The sequence below is a fragment of the Onychostruthus taczanowskii genome, unplaced genomic scaffold (genome assembly GCF_017590055.1).
Source record: "Onychostruthus taczanowskii isolate IOZ18803 unplaced genomic scaffold, ASM1759005v1 scaffold75, whole genome shotgun sequence".
NCBI lineage: Eukaryota > Metazoa > Chordata > Aves > Passeriformes > Passeridae > Onychostruthus > Onychostruthus taczanowskii.
In genome coordinates this window covers 3,485,252-3,506,903 of record NW_024505339.1, presented here as the reverse complement: position 1 = coordinate 3,506,903, position 21,652 = coordinate 3,485,252, and the positions used below count along the sequence as shown (strand labels likewise).

General features: G+C 42.8%; 1 protein-coding gene across 6 annotated transcripts in view; it reads left to right on the top strand.

Moving 5' to 3' along the window:
* Positions 1-21,652, top strand: part of CUX1 (cut like homeobox 1) — a 267,150-nt gene that overhangs the window by 136,543 nt on the left and 108,955 nt on the right. For all 6 annotated transcript variants that reach the window (XM_041423197.1, XM_041423196.1, XM_041423199.1 and 3 more), the window contains exons 6-8: positions 689-812; positions 2,706-2,782; positions 3,519-3,585. In XM_041423197.1, the coding sequence (XP_041279131.1) occupies positions 689-812; positions 2,706-2,782; positions 3,519-3,585 (268 nt within the window). The remainder of the gene's footprint in view (positions 1-688; positions 813-2,705; positions 2,783-3,518; positions 3,586-21,652) is intronic.

Genomic DNA, 21,652 nt, shown 5'->3' with positions numbered 1-21,652 from the left:
AGAAGGGTTCTGCAAATTCCCTGGAAGGCTGCAAGTGCCTCAGAAAGTTAAAATAGTCAATGTTTGTGTGTAAACCCAGGGGTGGAGGACAAGGCAGCGACAGCAACTGGGACATGCAGAGCTCCAGTGCCTGCTGTGAATGCAGCAGTTGGATCCCAGCTGCTGGGTTTCTCATCAGCTGGGAAGCAGAACAGAGCTGTATCCCAGATATGTGTTCAGTTAGTGTGAGATTGCATCTGTGCATGAACCATGGTGGAACAGCCTCTTAGTGCATGAGCACAGTCAGGTGAACGAAGTGTCCTGTGTGTAAATGCATACTTAAACCTACACTGGGACTTTATTAATCTTCTCTCAGCACTCAGCTAATTTTAGGCTAGTCAATAAGGTGATATTATATTTTACAATTGATTTTTTTCCTTCTTTTTTAAAAAAAATATCATGTTAGAGGAACCTTCTTCACTCTGCTTTCCAGCAAACTCCATTGATCCTTCTCAACCTAAACACTTAAAGTTCAATTTAACATTTAGGGAGTAAAAGGTCTCCAAAGGGACTCATATCCATTGATTTTGTGTCAGAGTTGAAGAGCTAAAGTTTAAAACACACTGAGCCTACAGGGTAAAGCAAGCCTTGTGTTGTGGAACCACGTGGAGCTGTGTAAACTCATTCTTCCCCTATTGTTTTCCTGCAGAGGTTACAATAAAAGCACTTAAGGAGAAAATCCGAGAATATGAACAGACCCTGAAGAACCAAGCAGAGAACATAGCCCTTGAAAAGGAACAAAAGTTACAAAATGATTTTGCAGAGAAGGAGAGGTGAGTGTGGGTGTGTGTGTCTGGATGTTGGGGAGGAGCAGGGAGGTATTTTTCTGTTTAATCTTCCCAGCCAGGACTGGTGGCTGGAGCCAGCTGATCCATTGAGTGATTCTGGCGATTTATGCGTTTGACACGGGATCATTTGATACTCAGCTTTGCCCAGGAGAGTGTGGAAGTGAAACAAGGACAGATTGTCTCTTCTCTGTGATGTGGTGGGGGGTGTCACATTCAGGGGCGTGCAAACCTGCTTTTATTCCTCCTGGCTCTGTGACACCCATCTGTCTCCATTAGCCAGGGCAGTTCCTGTGTGTCACAGGCTCTGCAGCCCTGGGCTGGGGCAGATGAGCCACTGCACCCACAGCCAGGGCCAGGGATGCACCCCCCCTGCTCCCCTGGGAATGCCTGAGACAGGGGATGTCTTGCTGAATTATCCTGGGAAGGTTTGCATCTTCCTACATGCCAAAATTAAGAAGGGTTTTCATTATTTACTATCAATTTATAAAAAAACCCCAAACGTTTTGGATGCATTTCTGATCTTTGCAAATGATCAGAGAGCATTTGAATCTTTAGGCTGGTGAGCAAATAAATCAGGCAGGAGAAAACCAAGGGGCTAAAGAAGGAGTTCTTTCAGGCTGCATTCCCTGTCTTGAGAATTTATATCTTCCATGGAGCAATAACACTGAAGCTATAATGTGTTCAACATAGCGTGGAAAACCTTCAGTTCACGTGAGCTTTTTACTTGGAGGGTTGGTTGTTTAAATCCAGGGCTGAATGAGGAGAATCTACCAGTGAATGCAAAGTGTTTTTTTGATTCATCAATACCTGTGGCTGCTATTTGATAAGCAGCTTGTAAGTAGTGGTTTTAACAACTGCAATTTCAATGTACTTAAAAATAAAACAAAATGGCAGGTCATGGAATGCAAATAAAAGTGTGCGTAAGGGAGGTTTTGAGGTCTCAAAGTATATGGTTCAGTATGAAGGGAACTGACACATGATTCTTGCTATAAATAGTTATTAACCTGGTCAGCAGTGTTGGAGGAGAAATTTGTGCACCCTATGGAGTGCAGGCAGGATGCTGGTAGTTTCATAAGCCATTTCACAATTCTGAGATCTGCAGAATATCCTAAAAGCAGTGTTGTGAAAAGCACGGCTCCTGGGAGATGTTGGAGCAGCTCCTTTCAAAGATGAGTTTTATAACTCCTGCAGCCTGGCCCTTAGCAAGGAGTACAGTGGCTGCCTGGTCAGATGATGTAAAAATGAGTTTAACTGACACAAACAAGAAAATGTTGCCTGTGGATGTAAGAAATGTGAGCATATTAAAGTTTTTCTCCTGTTCTATAGAAAATATCATGTGAGATTTGTTTTGAAATATGTGTGTTTTCTTAAAGAGTAGCTAATAATATTGCTGCATTTGGCACCCATTACAGCTCTGATGAAACAGCTGCTGCATCTATTCACTCTATCAGTTATGGCAACAAATTCCTTCATTATGACACTAAAATGGAAATGTATCATTCTTCTTGTACTAACTTTGTACAACAGAGGGTGCTTGGTGACAATTTTCTCAATGTGTGTGACATTTCCAAAACAAATTATGCTCAAGAAAACCTTCCACTGAAGTTGTCATTTATATAGCAGTCAACTCTTTATAACGTTCACAGCTTATGTTATGAGGTGGCTACACTGTTAAAATTTTAATAAGTGGGACCAGGAAGTAGGAGCAGCATCTCACAACGTGACAGCATTTATGGGTCCCACGGAAGCACCTCGGAGCCTGTGTGGTGTTGGCAGTTGTCTCATTCCAGTTGAGACATTTAATGGCTCCATCCCCCAAATCTGCAAGGCACAGATGAGTTGTTTGCTCTGCTCTCACCTCTCCTCTCCCCTTCACAGAAAATTGCAGGAGACCCAGATGTCGACAGCCTCGAAGCTGGAGGAAGCTGAACACAAAGTTCAAGCTCTGCAAACAGGTTTGGCATGGCTTTAGTGACCTTTTCCAGGTGATCAGGTGGGAGGTGAGAGGACAGGATCCTTGGGTGTGCCAGGACTGGGTGTGAAGCAGCTCTTGGGATGCAGGGAGGTCCAGCAGAGCTCAGATGTGCTTTGTGAATCAGAGCAAACACTCCTGTTGCAGCTGTCATTGGCAAATAACAGGGACAAGGCCATGGAGCACACACAGAGCATCCCTGGAATTACAACAGGCTATGGAACTCACCCTCCATGTGTGTTCTGCTTCCACACATTTCCAAACTGTGAGAAATATCTGGACTGAGCTGTGTGAACCTTGTTTCTTGCCTGTTGCTATGACTTGCCATTAATTTTCATCTCTGCACACTTCGAAATTCCAGGTCTGGACACATTTGGCTCTGTTTACTATGAGAACAGAAGAAATTTTATTCCTTGAACTACTACAATAAGTATTTCAGAGGAATGAGCAGTTTAGCCAGCTTAATAAGAAACTAATAATGTCTAGCTTGGTTAAGCAGAAACTGGAAATTTTTGTAATGTATCAGAAATACTGTAAGAAATTGTGAAAAAAGGCAAAACCCTATGGTTTTTTCTAAGTCATAATGGTTTTCCTAGGTAGAAGGATAAAGCAATGGAGGTGTATAGCTTTATTTTTTTTTCATTAGGAGATGTACAGCCTTATTTATGACTGAATACTTCTATTTCAGTACTGTAATTCTTCATGTTTATGCCTTTTAGCCTTGGAAAAAACCAGGACAGAGCTATTTGATCTGAAAACAAAATACGATGAAGAAACTACTGCAAAGTAAGATTTCCCTGTTTTCTTTCTCTGTCTTCCTTCAGGGTATCACTGATTTTTTTGTTTTGCATCTGTCTGTTGGAGAGAGATGAGATGAGGGAGGCTCAGGCATCCCAAGTTTTTGGAAAACATGGTCATAATTTGGCCTCCTATGGAGAGATTATTAGTTTTTATATTTTCTTCTCCCCAACAAGACACTTCTCCTGGCACACACGCTGCTGCATTCCTGGTTTCATTCTCAGGTGCTTCATCTTACCCTGTATGTCTCTTGTATTTTATTTAGAAATAGGGACAGTTTCAGAAATAAGGTATTCATTGTGATCTTCCCATCTTGGTGAAAACAAAGCTACATTTAGTAAAGGATTTCTGTTTGATTCTTAGGCACCCTGGTTCTTTCTGCTTTTGGGGTAGTAGACCTTGCTCTGCCAGGTTCACCCCTAATTACAGAGAGCAGCATTTTGGGCAGATTTTCCTTGTTTTCAAGTAGAACATGAAGGTAGTCATAAAAATATATATTCTTGTCTTGTTAATAGCTACTGTTTCCAATTATCCTCTGGTTTTATTAACCATCAGGGCAGGGAACAACAAAAGAGACAGACTGCTGCTGGTTTCCTTTGAACCCTTCATATTTAAGGAAAGTTAATAATGAGAAGGAATTCTCATGATCAGTGGGATTAAGCACAGAGTCATTTCAGTGTCTGGAAATGGGATGGGAATGAAGCAGCCATTTCAGATGGCTGGGACACTCAAGGGAAGGGCTGGGACTCAATGTCACCTCCCTGTGCCACTGCCCAGGGTTAAAAACTGGCACCAGTTTTAAATTTCTTACCCTGTGGTTCTGTGCCTGTTGAGGATCTGATTCCCCACTGAGGATGTGGGGAACCCAGCTGGACTCACAAAGTTCACCCCATGGTAGTTTTAACAACCAGCACTTGGAGTTTAAACACCTTTTATGTCCTTCAGGATAATCTTTCAGGTGAATTTTGGTCTGGCTCTGGAAGTCCAGTTTCCTTTGAGCTCCATGTTAAGATGAGTTCCATGAAAAGGGATCAAAAGTATTTCTGTTCCCTCATTGATTCATCCCTCTCTGAGGGATGTAAACAGATGCTGGTTCAGATGGAGCCTTAAATTCCTGCAGACCGACTTTGTTTTTTCCTGCACATAACTGATATTGTTGCTGTTATTTCATGTTGCAGTCACTTGTGGGAGAACAGGCAGAGATCAGTGGTTGCAGGCACTGAACCTAATAACCTCTCACCCTTTTTAATGTGTTTATTTGCAGAGTGCTTCATTTTTTAATAGTGTTTCCCTAAGTGCTGTAATTTATCTTATGCTGAGCAAAATCTGTTCTCTAAAATATTTGTTTGCATTTCTAATCTCACTCTTTCAGGGAGATTCACACAGAAATATTTGTTTTTTATATGATCTTGAGAATGACTCTTACCTAATTTATATAGAATTACATAAAATTAGTAGCATCTACAGTAACAAGATGTTTATTGTGTTCTGTAGCAGAATGATTATGGAGACTGGGTCTGGAATATAGTGGTCATGGAGCTGAATCCTGAAGCAGTCATTAAGCTTGTACTTTATCTCCCAGACTGATGTCCTGTGAAAACAAACTTGTAGGTCCTAATAACAGCAGAAATATTTTATCATTGTTTTGGATATTTATGGCAGGAACAGTTCTTGCATAACAACAGTCTGTAGTGTTTGTAGCCCAAATTTTGCAATATGGAAATCTAGAAGAACATGAAAAGGGAACTGAATGTAGACAGTGGAATTGAGTCATCTATTTTAATTGTAAAAACTGGGAGAAAGGCTGAAAAAACACCAATAAAAAGGGTGAAAGACAGTTTGATTCTTTTCTTAAAAGAAGCCCTCTTTTGATCTAAGTCTGAAAAGCTACTTGTATTGCCAATTTTAATTTTATGTTTTAAAAACATGTGATTTTTATCTTAGGCCAGAATTGTTAGTTTTACAGACACTTATTTGATGCAGATGAATTGGAGTGCCTTCAGGAAAAAAACAGATAATTGTCAATATTTAAAAGCTAACAGTGCTTTTAAGATTTTCAGTCTCAGAATAAAGCTGTCTTTCAGCTACTTGAAACTTTGAAAATCTTTCAAACGAGGCAAAAAAATACCCCAAGAAGCAAAAGAAATATAGAGTGAGAAGTCTTCATTATCAGTATTAAGGAGTCTGGATTTTATCCTGGAGCCCAGTTGTAGTGATCTGAAAAGTTGGGAATCATTCTGTCAACTTGTTTGTTTTATCTTGTCACAACGTCCCATTCAAGGCACTCTACGTGCAAAGGGAGGGACAGAGGCACAGCCAGGCACCTTCAGATGAGATCAGTGGCTGGAGTTAAAATTTCCAGTGCAATTCTGTCATCCCCAGGTACAGAATTCCCAGCAGGTGGGTGTGTGCTGCCCCTGCCCCTTCCCTGAGCCCCAGCACAGCTCCAGGCCGGGCACTGAAGGTGTTAATGACAAAAAGAAGTTTATTATGTGCAGTCATTGCAGTCTGTCAGCTGGAATATCAGAAGCTGCCTTTGACAAGATGGCAGGAGCAAAGTTTTCCATGTGTAGGCTTGAAGTAAAATGTAATTAGCCTTTATGTGCAGAACAAGGATCCATTGATGAATACAGCTGGTCTTTGTTTTCTTCTGTCATTGAGTGTGGGAGGTAAAAGTGTTCTTCTTCATGTTTATTAATACAAGATTCCTTAGACAAATGGCAAGCACAGTTTAATATTTGTTGGAACACAGAGGGGCTTGCCAAAACAGTTGTTGTGTAAGAGGATTTCAAGGTTTTCAGATTATAATCATCTCTGGGTTAAATAAATGAATGATTACTCTGCCTTTTTCAATTAAAGAGGCACATCCTCTCTTGAGGCCTGACACTGATTTTGTTTGCTGTCCCACACGTTCCTATCAGCAAAACTGGGTTTAACCAACACTAATGAGTTTGATCTGGAGATTCTATCAGACCTGGAACTGAAAAGCAAACTCTGACTTGAGTTTCAGCAAAATTAAAGAATATTGGGATTGTTTGGTTTTTTTTCTACTGCAACAGACTTTTTCTTTCTTTCTTTTTGCAGAGAAAGAAACATTCTGTATACATTTCCTCAGTTTTCCAGGGACAAGCTGTTCTCTCTAACAGTGCTCTTTCACTTCTGGTTTGCTGCAGAATCCAAGCAAATGCTTGGGATTCCCAGCTGAGTTCCCAGCTGGAATGGTTGGATTCCAGTTTTAGATCAATTCCAGAGCCACCTCTTTGCTCCTGCCCCTGCTCTCCCCCAACCTAAATGAATTCTAATTGGAAAAGGACCTTGGGTTGCAGCACATACAGTAGGCTTGTTACATTACTGTTAACATGTGGGTTGAGGCTCCCTGCCTTTGATGAAAGAAAATATCGAATTTCACTGAAATGCTCCATTTTCACCAGCCAGCTTTAAGTAGTCTTGTGAGGATTTTGGGTACTGCCCACTCTCCCATCCCCCTCCCCAGTTCTGCAATAAAAAGCCTTCATAAACAACACAAACCAGAAAATGTTTAGGTTAAGGTTGTCAGGCAGAGCAGCTCTGCCGTCACCAGTTCTATTACCAGTGGATTTTCTGTAAGATTCAGACTTTTTGTCCTTCTAAAAGTAGCACAGGGATGTAACAGAGAAGGAGCTTTTCATATTTACTGAAGCAGTCATCCAAACACAGCTACTTTCAATAACTTGTAGAAAAACATTTTGCCTCCAGTACATGGGCAGAGAATTGTTGTCCTTCCATAGATCAGACTGATTATTGTTTATTTTGGCAGCACAGCTAAGGATGACACAGGAGGACAATGGGAACAGGAGGAGATGCCTGTGGTTTTTGGCTCTTTGGGGTAAACTGTGCTTTTCTTCCACATTATCAAACAGACCTGTACTTCAGGCATCAGGGTAGAATAAAGTTCTGCAGATGTGCTGTTCAGCATGGAAGGAGTCTAGGATTAGGCTTGGAGACAGGGGACCAGAAGTTTTAGAGAATTCCTGAGGAGTTATTTCTGCCTGGAGTTACGTGGTGGAATTGAAGTATTCATGTGAAATCTTCTATTATATTGGGGCAAATCTCAGTTGACTTGGACTTCAGGGGATTAATTCCCAATATATCGTGAGAATTGAATTATTTACTTTAATTTTTTTTAACAAATCTTTCTTGTTTAAGTGCTGGCTGGTGCCAATATATCACTTCTCAGATGTTTGTAGTCTTCCATTTTGATGGTGCTCAGGGTCAAACTGAATAAAAAATAAAGTTGTGTTCCCTCCAGCATCACATAATTACTGTGATAAATGATCTCAATGCTGCTTCCCCCCATTGAGCCTGAAGTACTGCAGTTAGGGTGGTAGTGTTGGACATGACATGAAATAGCTTCTATTTACTGTGCCTTTAAGGTCTTAAAGTTCCCTATTTCTTGTTCCTTTGATGAGTCATTAACTTCTAATGCTCAGCTTTGGAATTATTGCTGTATTTAAAGTGATTTCCCTAAAAACAGGAGATGGAGAACTTCATAGGCCATGTCTCTTTTCAGAGTTTTCCCCTCACTTTCCTAGTCCTACTGCCACCACAGAAATCCCAGGATTGGTGACAATGAGAGGATGAAAAACCAGGGAAGATGTTACAGAAAACTATTTTCTTTAAAGAAAAAAAAAAAAGTGAAGAAAAATGAAATGTTTTGAATCTTACAGAAAGCTCTGTCTGCATTTAACATTTAAGCCTTATGTAAAACTCACCAGGCTGAAAGTCACTTTTATAACATTACTATTTTGCTTAAAAACATAGAAGCGAAGATTAATGGAAATACTTTGGAGATCTGCTTCTTATTTTGAGCAAAAGCTTTGGTGTGAAAGAGGGCTTGGGAGCCCATGTGAAACCAGCCCTTTTTGTCACATTTTTGGTTCAGGCTACGGTCACACCAGAAAAGCTGCAAAGTTGTATGGGAAGAGAATTCAGTGTTCCTGTAAAACACTTGGCATTAACCTTTACTTTTGGATAGGGAAACTGAGGCACAAGGAGTGTGGTTAATGCCCAAAGGCAACAGTCAAGCCTTGGCTGGAGTCTAGAAATATGCAGACATGCAAATGATCGACCGCAAACTGACAAAAGGGTTATTTATTTTCATTTTTCATTTCTAAGGCTGCATTTCTGAGAACTCCATGTAAATGGAGCCATTGGAGTCAGTAGGAGTTCGTGCTAGCTGGGCTCTGTTGCCTCTTTTGTTAGACTTGTAATGCTTGCAAATTAGTTAATGTAACTGTCTGACAGCACCAAAGTGCCCTAGGTCCTCTCAGGGCTTTTATTTTGTTTGTGTTTTAACCTCCAGTGAGACTGTTCAGTTCCTTTTTCTAGTATAGCCTAAAAGCTGGTGTTATTTAACAACCCAAAGTAGAAAAACATAGCCTTAGGGTATTCCAGCATATTCTAGTCATCACCCTGTTATCTGTAACCTTGGGTTGACATGAGATCCTTAGATGGAAATCTTTAAATAAATGCAAAGCACTTTGGCTCCTGTGCCAGCCAGGCTGGGGGTCATCCCATGCAGCCAGGCCTTCTCCATGGGAATGCAGCTGCGTGGAGAGGATCTGTGTGAAGTGACAAGGGGCAGCAGTGTCCCTGTGTCCCTGTCCTGTCTGTCCCCACTTGCTCTTGTGGAGCCAGACCTCTGCAGGCTGGTGCAGCTCCTGGCTCCAGAAACAAAGGGACCACGAGTGTGTCCTGCAATCCCAACCTCGAGCAAGGATTGGCTTTCCCTGTGAGGCCAGCCAAAGGACATTCCAGCTTTTTGAGCCAGCTCACCACAGCAGGTCCTTTCACCTGTGGCAGCTGAACTTTGAAGATGCCTGAGAGGGCTGTGTGAGGAAGAAGAGGAGCAAGTCAGAGGGAAGGAAAACCTCCTGGCAGAGGCACATCTGCCCCCAGCAGGGACAGGGTCCTTGGGCTTGCATCTGCCAGTCAGCTGAGCCTGGATTCCACACAGCTCTTTCATGTGTGTCTGCGAATTACAACAGTCTCTTTTTAATTTTTTTTTTTTTTAATGCAAAGTAGCAAATCAGCAGAGTTATTTTGGTGCAGAACTGCTTCCTGGTGGGGCCTTGTCTGTGACAGCAGGAGGGCACGTGGCTGTGCCTGCTCCAGCTCCTGCAGGGCTGGGATGGCAGGGGGAGGCAAGCAGAGGAACCCTGGGATCATCAAACACAAACGGTTCAGCCCTGCCCTGTGGGGTTGGCCATCCCCAGCCCCAAAGCAGAGCTCTGCAGGAGGTGCTGAGTTAAACTGACAGGTGCTGCAGTGCTTGTCTCTACCTGGCCATGTGTTTAATGGGTGATTTCCTGCCCTGGTGTGTACTGGAAACTCTCCCTGTGCTCCAGGGATGGATTCCAGCTGCTTTTCCCACTCCCACGCAGGCAGAGAAAGGAGTCAGGAAAGTGCAGTGTGCTCCCTCTTTATTGAAAGAGATGAGAACGTCCTGAACCAGAAGGGAACTTCAGGAAACTTTGTGAGATCCCAGGCACTAAAACTCTGTATCCTGGAAAACAGACTCTTTCTTCTGCCTGGATCTTGTGTCCCTTTGGAGATCCAGGTGTTTGCTGTGAGAGCTGGCAGCCCTGCTCCCCAGTCCCATATTGCTTCACACAGACAACTTTCACATTCCCCCAGTGCTTTCAGCTGGGCTTTTTGTTTGCCTTCTCCAAGAACAGGAAGGTGTGAGCCATCACTGTCAGAGGCTGCAGCTGGCACAGCTTGCCTTCTGGAAGTATCCCTATGCTGTTTCCTCATTAGCAAGGTTTTTCAGCAACTCATTAAACCTACACCTAAGTGTAGGTAGGTCTGAACCCATCCCTGCCTTAAAATGTTGCTGTGATGCCCCAGCTGTCAGCCACCTGACTGCAGAAGCAGGAATATTATCCTTTCCACAGCTGCTTTAAAAATAAAAGGTATTTCTGATCTGTGTCATCAGCTCATACTGTTGATGTTGGGAACTCAGGGGTCTTCCCATTTCTCAGGGTAAAGGCTACAGAATGAAGTCCTGTGCCTACACTGCTGCACAGGTCATCCCTGCTTTAAAACTCTCAATTATTTCTCCTGCCCAGTCCCATGTAATTCTTTGAGTTCCCTTGAGCCCTTTTCCTCATGCCTGTGGCAGAGGCAGGGCTGGGAGGGAGGTGTCTGCACTGGACATGCAGCAGTCACCCCAGCACCTGCACCCTGCATTTGCCCTCTGCTCTGGTTGCAGGAGAAAAGGGGTTTTAGTCTGCAGATTTGGGGCAGTTCAGGCAGCAATAAGGCCATAAAACAGTGGCATTTCCAGTATATCAGACTTTCCTGAGGAGCAGTTGGAGCATGGGGCAGGTCAGTGTGAGGGTGTGGATGTCAGAGGAGTGTGTCCTGCCTCTGATCCTCCTGGAGACATCGTTTAATGGGACCTAAGAAATATTGTCTCATTTACATATCTTTGATCTAATTAAAAGACAATAAGGCCATGTGGGATTGCAGTTTTGTGTCACAGAAGATATCTGGTGTGAGGGAAATAAAATTGTTTTATCTTGATGAGATTTTTAAAAAAGATAATGTTTTAACAAATGAGTTTTTAAAAATACTGTCTTTGATCAGGAAGCTGAGAATCCAGGATAGAACACTGATGCAGGGATTTGGAAGAGCTGGGTGTTGGCCAGCTCGTGGAACAGAAGGGATAAGGCAGGATGGTGCAGACACTAAACCCAAGAAAAACAATAGACAACATGCAGGCCTGTTAATAACTTCATTAGCATTCATGTAAAGCATTAAATAAACAAATGCATAATACACAAATCCTGTAAGCCTGAGATTATTAACCCTTAACGCTTCTCTGGTGTTTCTGCAGGAGCAGAACAGAGCAGAGGCTGTGATTTTGTGCCTTGCCTCCCAGAGTTTTAATACCTTGAGAAACTGAGTCACAGGGAGATCGCTCAGGGGCTGGAACACTGGAAGGCAACCAGTAAAATGGGAAATCAAGGCAGTACACAGAGGAAAGGACTTCTGGTTCCCCTGTTTTGCTTGGATGCAGCTGCTTGAAAACCCAGAATAAAGCCCAGCTGATCAAGTCTTGCTTGCAAGCTCCAAGTGCCTGTTTGTAAGAAATTTTGAGCAAAAATTAAATTTTACTGAAGCACTGCCTTGGGGTCACTAACCTTTTGTAGCAGATTTTCAGTGCCTTTTAAAAGCTGATCTTTGGTTACTTGTGATCACCAGCTCTCCAGCCTGTCTTCATTCCTTCATGGAACTAATGAACTTTCAGCTGAATAGTGGGGGCTTATTCCCTCCCCCACACAGGTTTTTATTAGTGAGGGGCTTTAGGCTAGTCTGGTGTTGATTTGTTTTGTGCTGGGCATAAATCTCCTGGGTTCCCTGGGGACTGCACCCTCTGGATGAATTTCTGCCCTCCTGCCCCTCCTCATGGGGCTGAGCCCCTCGAAACCCAGATTGCAGGGCTGAAGTCACTTGGGTTTTCAACTGTACTAACAACCAGATGTATTCATATATATATATATATATATATATACATACAGATGAAGTGCCATGGCAACTTTTGTCCAATGGTTTCTATTTTCTTCCTTTCCCTTCCTTTGAGTCAAAATTTAGCTCTGGGAAAAGGGGATCTTTCCATTACAGTTGGTGCTAAGCAGAGTTGTAGGAGAGGATTGTGAGCAGGTAACATTTTTTTTTGCATGGTTTCCTCAAGAAATTGTATTTACTGATGTTTCATTTCCTATGTGTTTCCTAACTTATGGGATGGGGATTATTAACCTGCCTGAATACATCAGGCAGATAACCTGAGGGGCACATATGGCTTTCATAAAAGTATACCACCCATTTCCATCCTTGTGAACTGTGTCACCCACCAGTTGGGCTGCCATAAATCGCTGTGAAATGCACACAGCCTTAACCAGTAGTGAGGAGCACATAACTTAACCATGGAGTAACTAACCATCTTAATAAATCTAAATTCACTCTTTGCTGGAGACACTTCAGGGAAAGTGGGAACAATTTCTACAGCCTCTCATCCCACGTGGTCGTGGTAATGTAAAGGGTAAGTAGAGTTCTTGTTCTGCAGAGAGATCCCTGTACCCTGCTCTCTGTTTCACCCTCTGTGTTTGGGAATCTGTGTCTCATGTAAAACAAATAAAAAGCTCTGCCAAGCAGCCAGCTCTGCAGCCAGAGTGCCCAGCACCCGTGTGCAGGGCCGTCATTAAAAGATTTCATGAAACAGCCTTAAAAATGAAAAGTTTCCTTTCCGAGAGAGAGAGAGATAATTGAACTCATTGATTTGTTTCACGGTTTGTTTGCCCTTTCATTCCCTTCCTGAGGTGCTGTTTGTTGAGGAATGTCTCCAATTGCCAGAAAGACAGTGGGGTGTCTAATATTTCCCCGCCAGCTCTCCTTTCAGCCAGAGCAGAGTACTGTGGCAAGCCTACGATATGAATTTTTAATGCAGAACTTTATAACATAGCCCTTGCAGCACGGCTGCACTACTCTCTTGAGCTTTCAGATTTAATGCTCTGATGAACAGAGCACAGACTTGGGGCATTCGACAGCAGTCGGAATTAACCCCTGCCTTACCCAGGGTGTAGCACTTCATTTCCCTGTAGATTAACACACGTGGGATGAAGGTTCCAGATGCACCCACACAGCTAGGATTTTGACTCCCAGAATTATCTAGGGGATGTTTTCCCTCTTTTAATAGTGGGAATTTTTGAGGCTGTTCCCTTTTCCTGGGCTCAACAACGCTGCAGTCATTCTGTAGTGGATAAAAGGACGCTGTCTTGCCCACTGTCTGGGCTCTGATAATGACCCAGCCTCGATGGCCAGAGAGGGAAAAAAGATTAAATCAGCTCTGTAATGCATCATAGAGATGAATTTGCCATAGGTTTCTGCTCTTCCAGATTGGATCATTTAGCTGTTCATGTAGTGAATCATGATAGTCCATCCACGGGGATTTTGCTCTGTTTGGAATGTGATCAGATGTAGATGTTCTGTTAGTCCATCTCCTGATTTACCTAGCGAGAAGTGGAGGGCCCAGAGGTGGAGAAAAGTAGTCCAAATACTCTTCAGGGCATTAGCACTTGTTTATCAGTGTTGAATTTCATCTGCTGTAAAGCTGCCTCTTCACCTGACTTGGTTTAGTGTTTGGACTTTTTATTCTTCTGTAGTTGTGGCAATGATAATTTTGCTTTTCCTCAGTTAGTGCTGCAGTGCTGGTCATCAGCTTTTCTGTATCAGTCCTTCACTTCTGAAACAACACCACTCCTAATGCATTATCTGGAGGAATATTGCTCTCAAAATCCTCCCCTGTCTCTGTGTAGCCCTGGGGTTTTTTCTGGCTGGTTCTTTTTGGCAGCAATGTCACAGCCTCATCGGGGACCTCGGCAGGATTTTGTCAAGGGAAAATTTGTATTTGGATGTTTAACTTGATAATGAAGAAGGAGCCTGATGTATTTAAATTGTGATAGAACAGGTGAAAGCCACAGAGAATTAGCTGGGGCACAGGACAGGCAGAGGTGCCAATAGCATTTGGAGAAAGACTTAGTGAGGAGCTTGTACTCAAGTGCTGTTAAACCATTTGCCTTAAACCTTTGTGAATGAGAAACACAAATTGTTCTTTACTGATACCAAAATAAGTACATTTACACTGTCTAATCTTAAATCAGCATCTCAGCCTTGGTGAGACATTTACACATTTGTTTCAGAGGAGGTCTTTTAAGCAGCTTGTCTTATTATTATAGACCTAAGATTGGCTTGGCTTCCTCCACTGTTATTACTGACTCACAAGATTAAGGTTTTCAAGGCTTGCTGCTAAATGCAGAGAGATCCTGTTGGTTCATTCAGTAGTTCTAGGTATCTATTAACTTCATTTCTATAAAAAAACCACTGGATTTTGGTAGGAATTCAGTTTGAGACTGGCTTATGAAAAGGACACTCCTGTTTTTATTGCTGTAGTGGTAATTAGCTCTACATCTTATTTTTGTTGTGTCAAGCACACTACCTAAACCAAGGGGGATGACTCAGTTGTGCCATATGTGAGAAGGGCACACAGGGTAAGGCCAGACTTCATTAATGTGGGCAGTCTTTCAGCCCTTGGGTAGGAAAGTGGAAGTGCTGTTCTGGTGCTTGCATTGTAGCTGTGAAAATAAAGGTACATAAATAGAAGCACATAAAATGCATTTGCTGATCATTCATTTGGACATCCATTAGGTCATTCTGTGATGAATGGAAATATTCTTCTTTCCTGAAGACCACACCAAAGGAAAAGGATGCAAATGGCATCTGCCATAATATTAATGCTGTGTTACCACTGACTGCCCCATCCCAGGGCACTGGGATAGGCAGTTTTAATCATTTTACCCTTTTTCATTGTTTTACCTGTGTGATGCTTTATTGTGGGAGTCCTCTGCTTATACTGAACCAAAGTGGAAATATTTATTTAATGAGTTGTAGATTTTTATATGCAGACAGGTAGAGTTGAAGAACATGACTCACAGGAAATAAAAAGATGGGCAAATTTAATTTAACTATTTCTGTTCCTCACCACAATCCTTCCCATTTAGGGGAAGGGAAGATAGCAGAGGAGAGGAGGCAGAGTGTCCTACCATGGATTCCAGAGACACCTCTGCCTGATGCTCCCTGTCTTGACCCAAATCCAAGTGATAAGCAAACAGAATCCTTTGGAATGTCTCCACTTGGATTCCTGGATGATCACTGTCCATGGCTTTGAAGGTTGTCTGCATGGCCAGAATGATCTATTCTTGTTACTGACCCAAGATAAAATGTTGATTTTTTAAAAATATATTTTAATTTTTCTATTTGCATGTAATCAGAATAAAGTGGCTGCTGTAGTCGTTATGCTTTTTATTATAGATTTTGATGCTGAGATCTACAAGATCTAAATCAGGAGTTTTATCTGGACTTGCTTAAACTTGGGGCTCAAAGCCAGAATTGATACAGAAATGATTGTTCTGCTTTTTAAAATGCAAGTGAGTGCCTGGAATGGCTCATATTTCTAGGGCACAAGTTTGAAATAATTAAATTGCAGCAGAGTACACAATGTGGGTGTCTTTGAAGAAGGTACTCCTTGGTAATATGCAGCAGCACTTTTAATAACTTCCCTGTCCTGGGCTGGTTCAGATCCATGGAGCCAGTTGGGAAATGTGCATTAGCATTGGAAGTTGCCATCTGAGTGACAACAAACAACTCCTGCTGCTGGAATGCTAACAATGACAAGTCATTTGGTACAGCCATTTGCCAGTTTAATGGCTTAAGCAGCTTAGTTTTAATTAAACAGCAGCTTCTGTGTATGATATCAGGGAAAATAATGTTCTGCTTACAAGTGGAGTTGTTTAGTGTTGTCCCTAACTTGCTGGAGACACCAGCAGCCTCTTTGTTCCAGCATTCAGCCAGTGCATTGTCTGCCAGTTCATATCAGAATTTGTCTGCAGTAGGGCAAACAAGCCCTTTTGGGGTATGGATGAGCCCTAATCCGTTGGTTAAGTGCAAACTCAGCCTTGCCTTAGAGTCAGGAGCTGTTCCTTGGGTGGAAAGAGCTCCAGCCATGGGCTACAATTCCAGGGGTGGTTCCCACAGAGTGTGTAGGCTGTGGGATCCTTCACCTCTCTGCCAAACTCCAGGAGAGATCTAGGGACTGACTCAAAGGGGTAAAATTCCTGCCTCCTGGCAGAGGGTGCACTTGGCATGAACAAAAAGTGACCCAAGTGTTGAAGGCTGGGTTGGAGCAGGCCCTGAGCACATGGAAGGTGTCCCTGCCCACGGCAGGGGGGTGGGAACAAGGTGATCCTTAAGGACCCTTCCAACCCAAGCCATTCTGTGATTCTGTGCTGATCTGCTCTAGGACAAGTGAGGGGTTTGGTGGTCCATCTGAACTTGATTTCACAGAGAGTAAATGGCAGTCAGGAAAAGCCCCCTAGAGCCTAGAAAACCCAGTTTTGTAGGATAGTTATGCTGGAAGTGACAACCTTGTCACCCCCAGGAGTCATTTTGCAGGTGGCAGAGTCATTTTGCCAGTACAAGTTTGGTGGGGACTAACAGAAGAAGGCAGCATTGCCACTTGTAGACACAGTTCCTGTTCTGAATCATGCATCTAATACCTTTCCAAAAAACCTTTTTTAATTTGCAAGGAATATGTGGCGTGGGCTCACTGTGTTCTTTGGCTGATGTTCCTTGCTCAGAGATTGGTGTGACCTGAACTCTGTGTGGCAGGTGAAGGTCTAACACTTGTACTGTGTAAGATCAGATGTGTAGCATCACATGTAGGCAACTGATTATCAACAGCCTTGGTTTCAGAGCTGCTCCCTTGGATTTCTGCTCCCTGCAAATGTCAGCCCCAGCACTCACTCCATGTTACCTGCTCCCTCTGTGTGCCAGGAGCTGGGAGCTCCAAGGAAGTAAAGATGTTTTGAAGGAATTTTCCCACCTTCTTTATTTCTCCTTTTCATTTCCCATCCCTTCCTCTTCAGTCCTCACATACCTGTGAATCAGTGTGGGTAATTTATGCTGAATCTGATGTTACACCCATGTTAACAACAATGAGGCAAGCAGAGGGTTTCTGAGGTTAAGAAGGTAATAATGCACAAGGTTTAGCTCAGTTGTGCTTATTGGGGCAAGTATTGCACATCTTGAATTAGAACCTCTTGAGACTCAATACAGCCTTACACTGTCTGATTTATTTAATCACATTTACATGAAATCAGATATATTCATCAACAGAGAACATCGTGAGCAAATCGAATGAAAGCATTACTCAACACAATTTCTGGCAGGAGAATGTAACCTGGAAGTTTTGGGTAGTAAATAATCAGCAGTTTTGTTGCTTATTCCAGTTTGTAGTCACTTAAATTCATCAGCAGCCTTTCCTTGGCTTTTCATATGGATGAAGTCTGAAAGTATGCTGTGACTTCTTGTGCAAATAGAAAAAATCACCCATCATGTATCACTCTGATAAGAACAGTAAAGATACAACATTGCTGTTGGAATCATGCAGGTATCTGGCACTCCCAATTTGGGCATTATTGGTTTTTCATCATCTTGGTAAATCAAGGACATGTTCTTGTCACCAGTCACCAAAGGAAGATATTACAGAGCCCTTCTTCATGTCATGTGCTCAGAGCTGATGTTATAAAGCAGTTTATCCTTCCTTTCCCAGAGCTATCTACTTTTAAGGGCTTTGTTTTGCACACTGCTGCAAATACATTTGCTGCCTGCATTAGTCATTTACAGTACTTAGGTCCTGTAACTATTAAATTGTTAACATTTGGAGCCAGCTATAATTATCTTTTATTAGAAGTAGTATTAATGGACATAGTGCTTTCTTTCCTCTCTGGCTTTCCTGAACATTTGAAGGGTTTTTAATGTATCTTACACTGAAACAGCACCTTTGATCCCTGTTTAGACAGTTTGTTTTCTTATCTCTCTAAAATGCTCACTGAAAATTTTTTTTCTTCATGAAGTTTTTGCTTCCTTTGGATGTGCAAAATGGATATCCCAGGGAAAAATACATGGCAAAGCTTTGGTCCTGCAGAATCACCTTCCAGGACTGCTTTAAACAAGAGCTGCTGTGGTTGCACACCCATGTGAAGCAGCTCTATAAATCTCATGCAAATCCCAATTTCTGTAATTCCTTGTTGGGTTGGAACCCTAAAACAACAGAAGAAAGTGTGGTTACCAAGTTCAATCACTGGCTATTCTACTAAATGTTCTTTTTATCCATGTTCTAGCTCAGAACAGGGAGTTTTCTTCCATTTTTATGTAAGAGGGTGGAAGCCCTTAGTTTAACTATTGGTTTTTCTGGTGCCTTTCTTGAACTTCTCCATACCTGAAACCATAAAAACTAGAGGTGCTTGGCTTCAGCATTCATGGCACTCTTTTCCCCAGTGTTTATTGTTGGGTGGGGAAGCTGGGGGAGAGATGATCCTGTTGTGATCAGGTGGTGATGTTGTTCACATCTGGGGGAATATCCATGGCAGACTTTCCTTCTGATGAAGTCCCTGTGGATCTCAGGGGTGGAGGAAGGCTCTCTGTCAGCTGTGCCATGGCCAGGCAGGCTGCAGTGCTATCAAGTGAGCTCTGTGCTGATGGTCCTGATCAGTGATTTTCTGTGTGTTCTGCAAATTCCTGCAATTCCACCGGTTATTGCTAAGAAATCACAGCAATAACTGTGAAAGGAAACCAGTCATAAACTGCAAATGTGCTGTGCTAATGTTCCATCCTTTGATGGAAAACTTCAGGTAGTCTGCAGGTTAGAAATGACTGCTGGAGATCCCCTGGTGTATAAGCTCTGGCTGGGACTTGATCCTTTTAACCCTGAGGATTTCTGTCCATAGGACAGCAGTGACTCCCTTGTCTCTCCCCTATTTGTTGCCTTTATACTGTCATAGTTGTTGTAGTTTTAAATATCCAGTGTGGTAGTGTTAAAGCATGTCTGAGCAGCTTAACTCATCAGAAAACCATTTCAGCAGGGGGCTGGTAGCTGATAATGGGTGTACTTTTGCCCTCCTCTCTAAAACACAGTGGCCACTAAATATAGCAGCATGAGCTATTTTTGATTATGTAACATCTCTATCTGTCTGTACTCTGATTAAATAATCTATTTTCTTGGCAAAGGAGTGCGAGTTCATTTTCTGTTATTGATCAACACCATATTTTAGCTGTGATACAGATGACTTATTTGTCTTGCTGCCTGTTGGATTGATTTCTGTCACTGCCTTGCCATCAAGGGAGCTGGCAGTGGTGGGACCTGCCAGGCACGTGCCTGTCCTCACCCAGGGCAGTGTTTAACAATCCTTCTGGCAGTGTGTGGTGGATAAACTTAACATTTTTGTTACTGTTTTTCAGTCCACATATTGTATGGTGTCTGTATGAGCTAAACTTCTATTATTTATCATTTACACTCACATTGTCTCTAGCTAATTCCTGATCCCTTGCACCTTCTACCTCCATAGCAGTGGGACTGAGTAAGTTTAGCTGTATTCAGTACCCTTAAATAACCTACATGGCCAGGGCCTGTGGAAGACATAATTATTGACCATTTCTTGGAACAAATTTAACAAAAAACATTCCTGGATTAAATTCGTGAGGCTTACGATGTATTTGTGCGTCCTGCCCATAAAGACCTCTCCTCCCACAGCTTTTATTTCAGTCATAACATCAGATAAACTCCTGCTGAAAGCTTCAGCCCATGGCTTGGGAAGGTGCTGCAGCCAGCAGGAAGAGTGATGAGGAAGGAGACAGAGCCAGAGAGCCCCATCCTCGCTGTTTGCAGAGCACTGGAGGAGCAAAGTGAGGTTCCCTGGAATAATGATTTACCACCCAGAGCCATAAAAGGAGCTGAGCCTGGGGAAAACAGCAGGAGACTAAACCAGCTCTTTTTGGGAAGTTCCAAAGTTTCACACACGCAGCCCAGGAGTGCTGGCACAAACTGTGTGCTTTGGGAAGAGAAGGGGGAATTGCCCTGCTCCATGGCTGTGCCTGGTTTCAGCTTCCTGCTCCAGGAGTGCCCAGCTGAAGCCGTGGCTCAGACCTGGGGCAGCACGGAGCTGGGCAGAGGCTGCCACCCCTGAGGAGTTTGGGTGAGGTGGGACAGCAGGCAGGGTTACAGGGTGACCTTTACACCTCCCCAGGAGCGGCAGGGGCAGTGTTTGGCACTGAGGGTCTAGGCAGGCTGAAATTATTCACTGGGCAAATGCTGGGTTTGTGGTTCTGAGACCTGCAGAATTAGCCCTGCAGCAAAAACCAGGCAAGTCCAAAAGGTTGCCAAGCATTTCCTTACTTCTCTTCTCTTCTCTCCTACAGCTGTTTGTTTATGTAGGAAGGATGTTTTTTCATCCACTCAGGGATTCTGCTGTAGTAGAAATGTTGAGGAATTGTCATTAGCAACACAAAACTAATATTTCCAGTTCCAGCTCCCCTTCTATAGAAATACTAAATCTGTTCTATTAACTGTCAAAACAGAATAATCAAATAGTTCCTTACCATGGAGTACAGCATTAGTCAAGCCTGAAGCTGTTTTATTTCAGCAGCATTTTAAACTCTCAACTGTTGAAAGGGAAATAAAGAATTTGAAAAGTATTTCTGCAAATAACATTTTAAAAGGTTAAATTAGAAAATCCTGCTCTGTTGTCCTCCAAGGGCTTGCAGTCATACCTGGTGTTGTTGGGGTTTGCCATGGAGGACTATTTAAAGTCATTTTGCTGTCTAGTTTGGATTCTGTGTAGACAGGCAATCTGTCAGTCATATTAGTGAGCATCCCTCATAATCCAATACAACTGGATGCTAAAGTTGGAGAAAATTGAGCAGAGTTAAATATTCAGCAGTGATGTGAAAATAAAACCTGCTGGCACAGGAGGCTCCAGGAAAGCTCCAGCACAGCCAGAGGTCAGTGCCAAATTGTCATCCAGCTCCTTGACCTACTCCTGGGGGCTCTGGGGGCTGAGCCTGCTTTTTGGGTGTCCCACAGAATGAAGGGAAAGGAGAGGGAGGGAGGCAACTCCATCTGAAGCCCAGGAGGTTGTTCTGTGTCCCAGGGGCCTGCCCACATGAAGTGATAATGAACTTGTGCAGGTTTGGACAACACCTGCCTGTTCTCCTTGCCCTGGTTTGTTTTCCATCCTCTGTGGTCTCACATTCCCTCCTTTTCTTCCTTCTGCCTGTTTTTTTTTTTTTTTTTTTTTTTTTATTGCTGCTTTGTCAGTGGGGTCAGCAAGATTGATGCTGTTGATAGCTCTGAAGTGAAGCTGCAAAGTGCTGACATGATTGCCATTTGACAGGAGTGGTGTCTCCATTCAGAGCAAAGCTGGAACAAATTGGGAAGAGAGAAAACCATATTGGTAATTGAATACATTATTATAAAGACAGCAATCATCCTGGTTGTTAATCTTCGGCATAGCTCCTGGGAAAAGTAAAACCTACTCAAAATATAGAATAAACACTTCTCTATCATGCTTTTTGCAATTTTCATTCCCTTTATTGAATAGAAGGACGTCAGCTGCCTTTA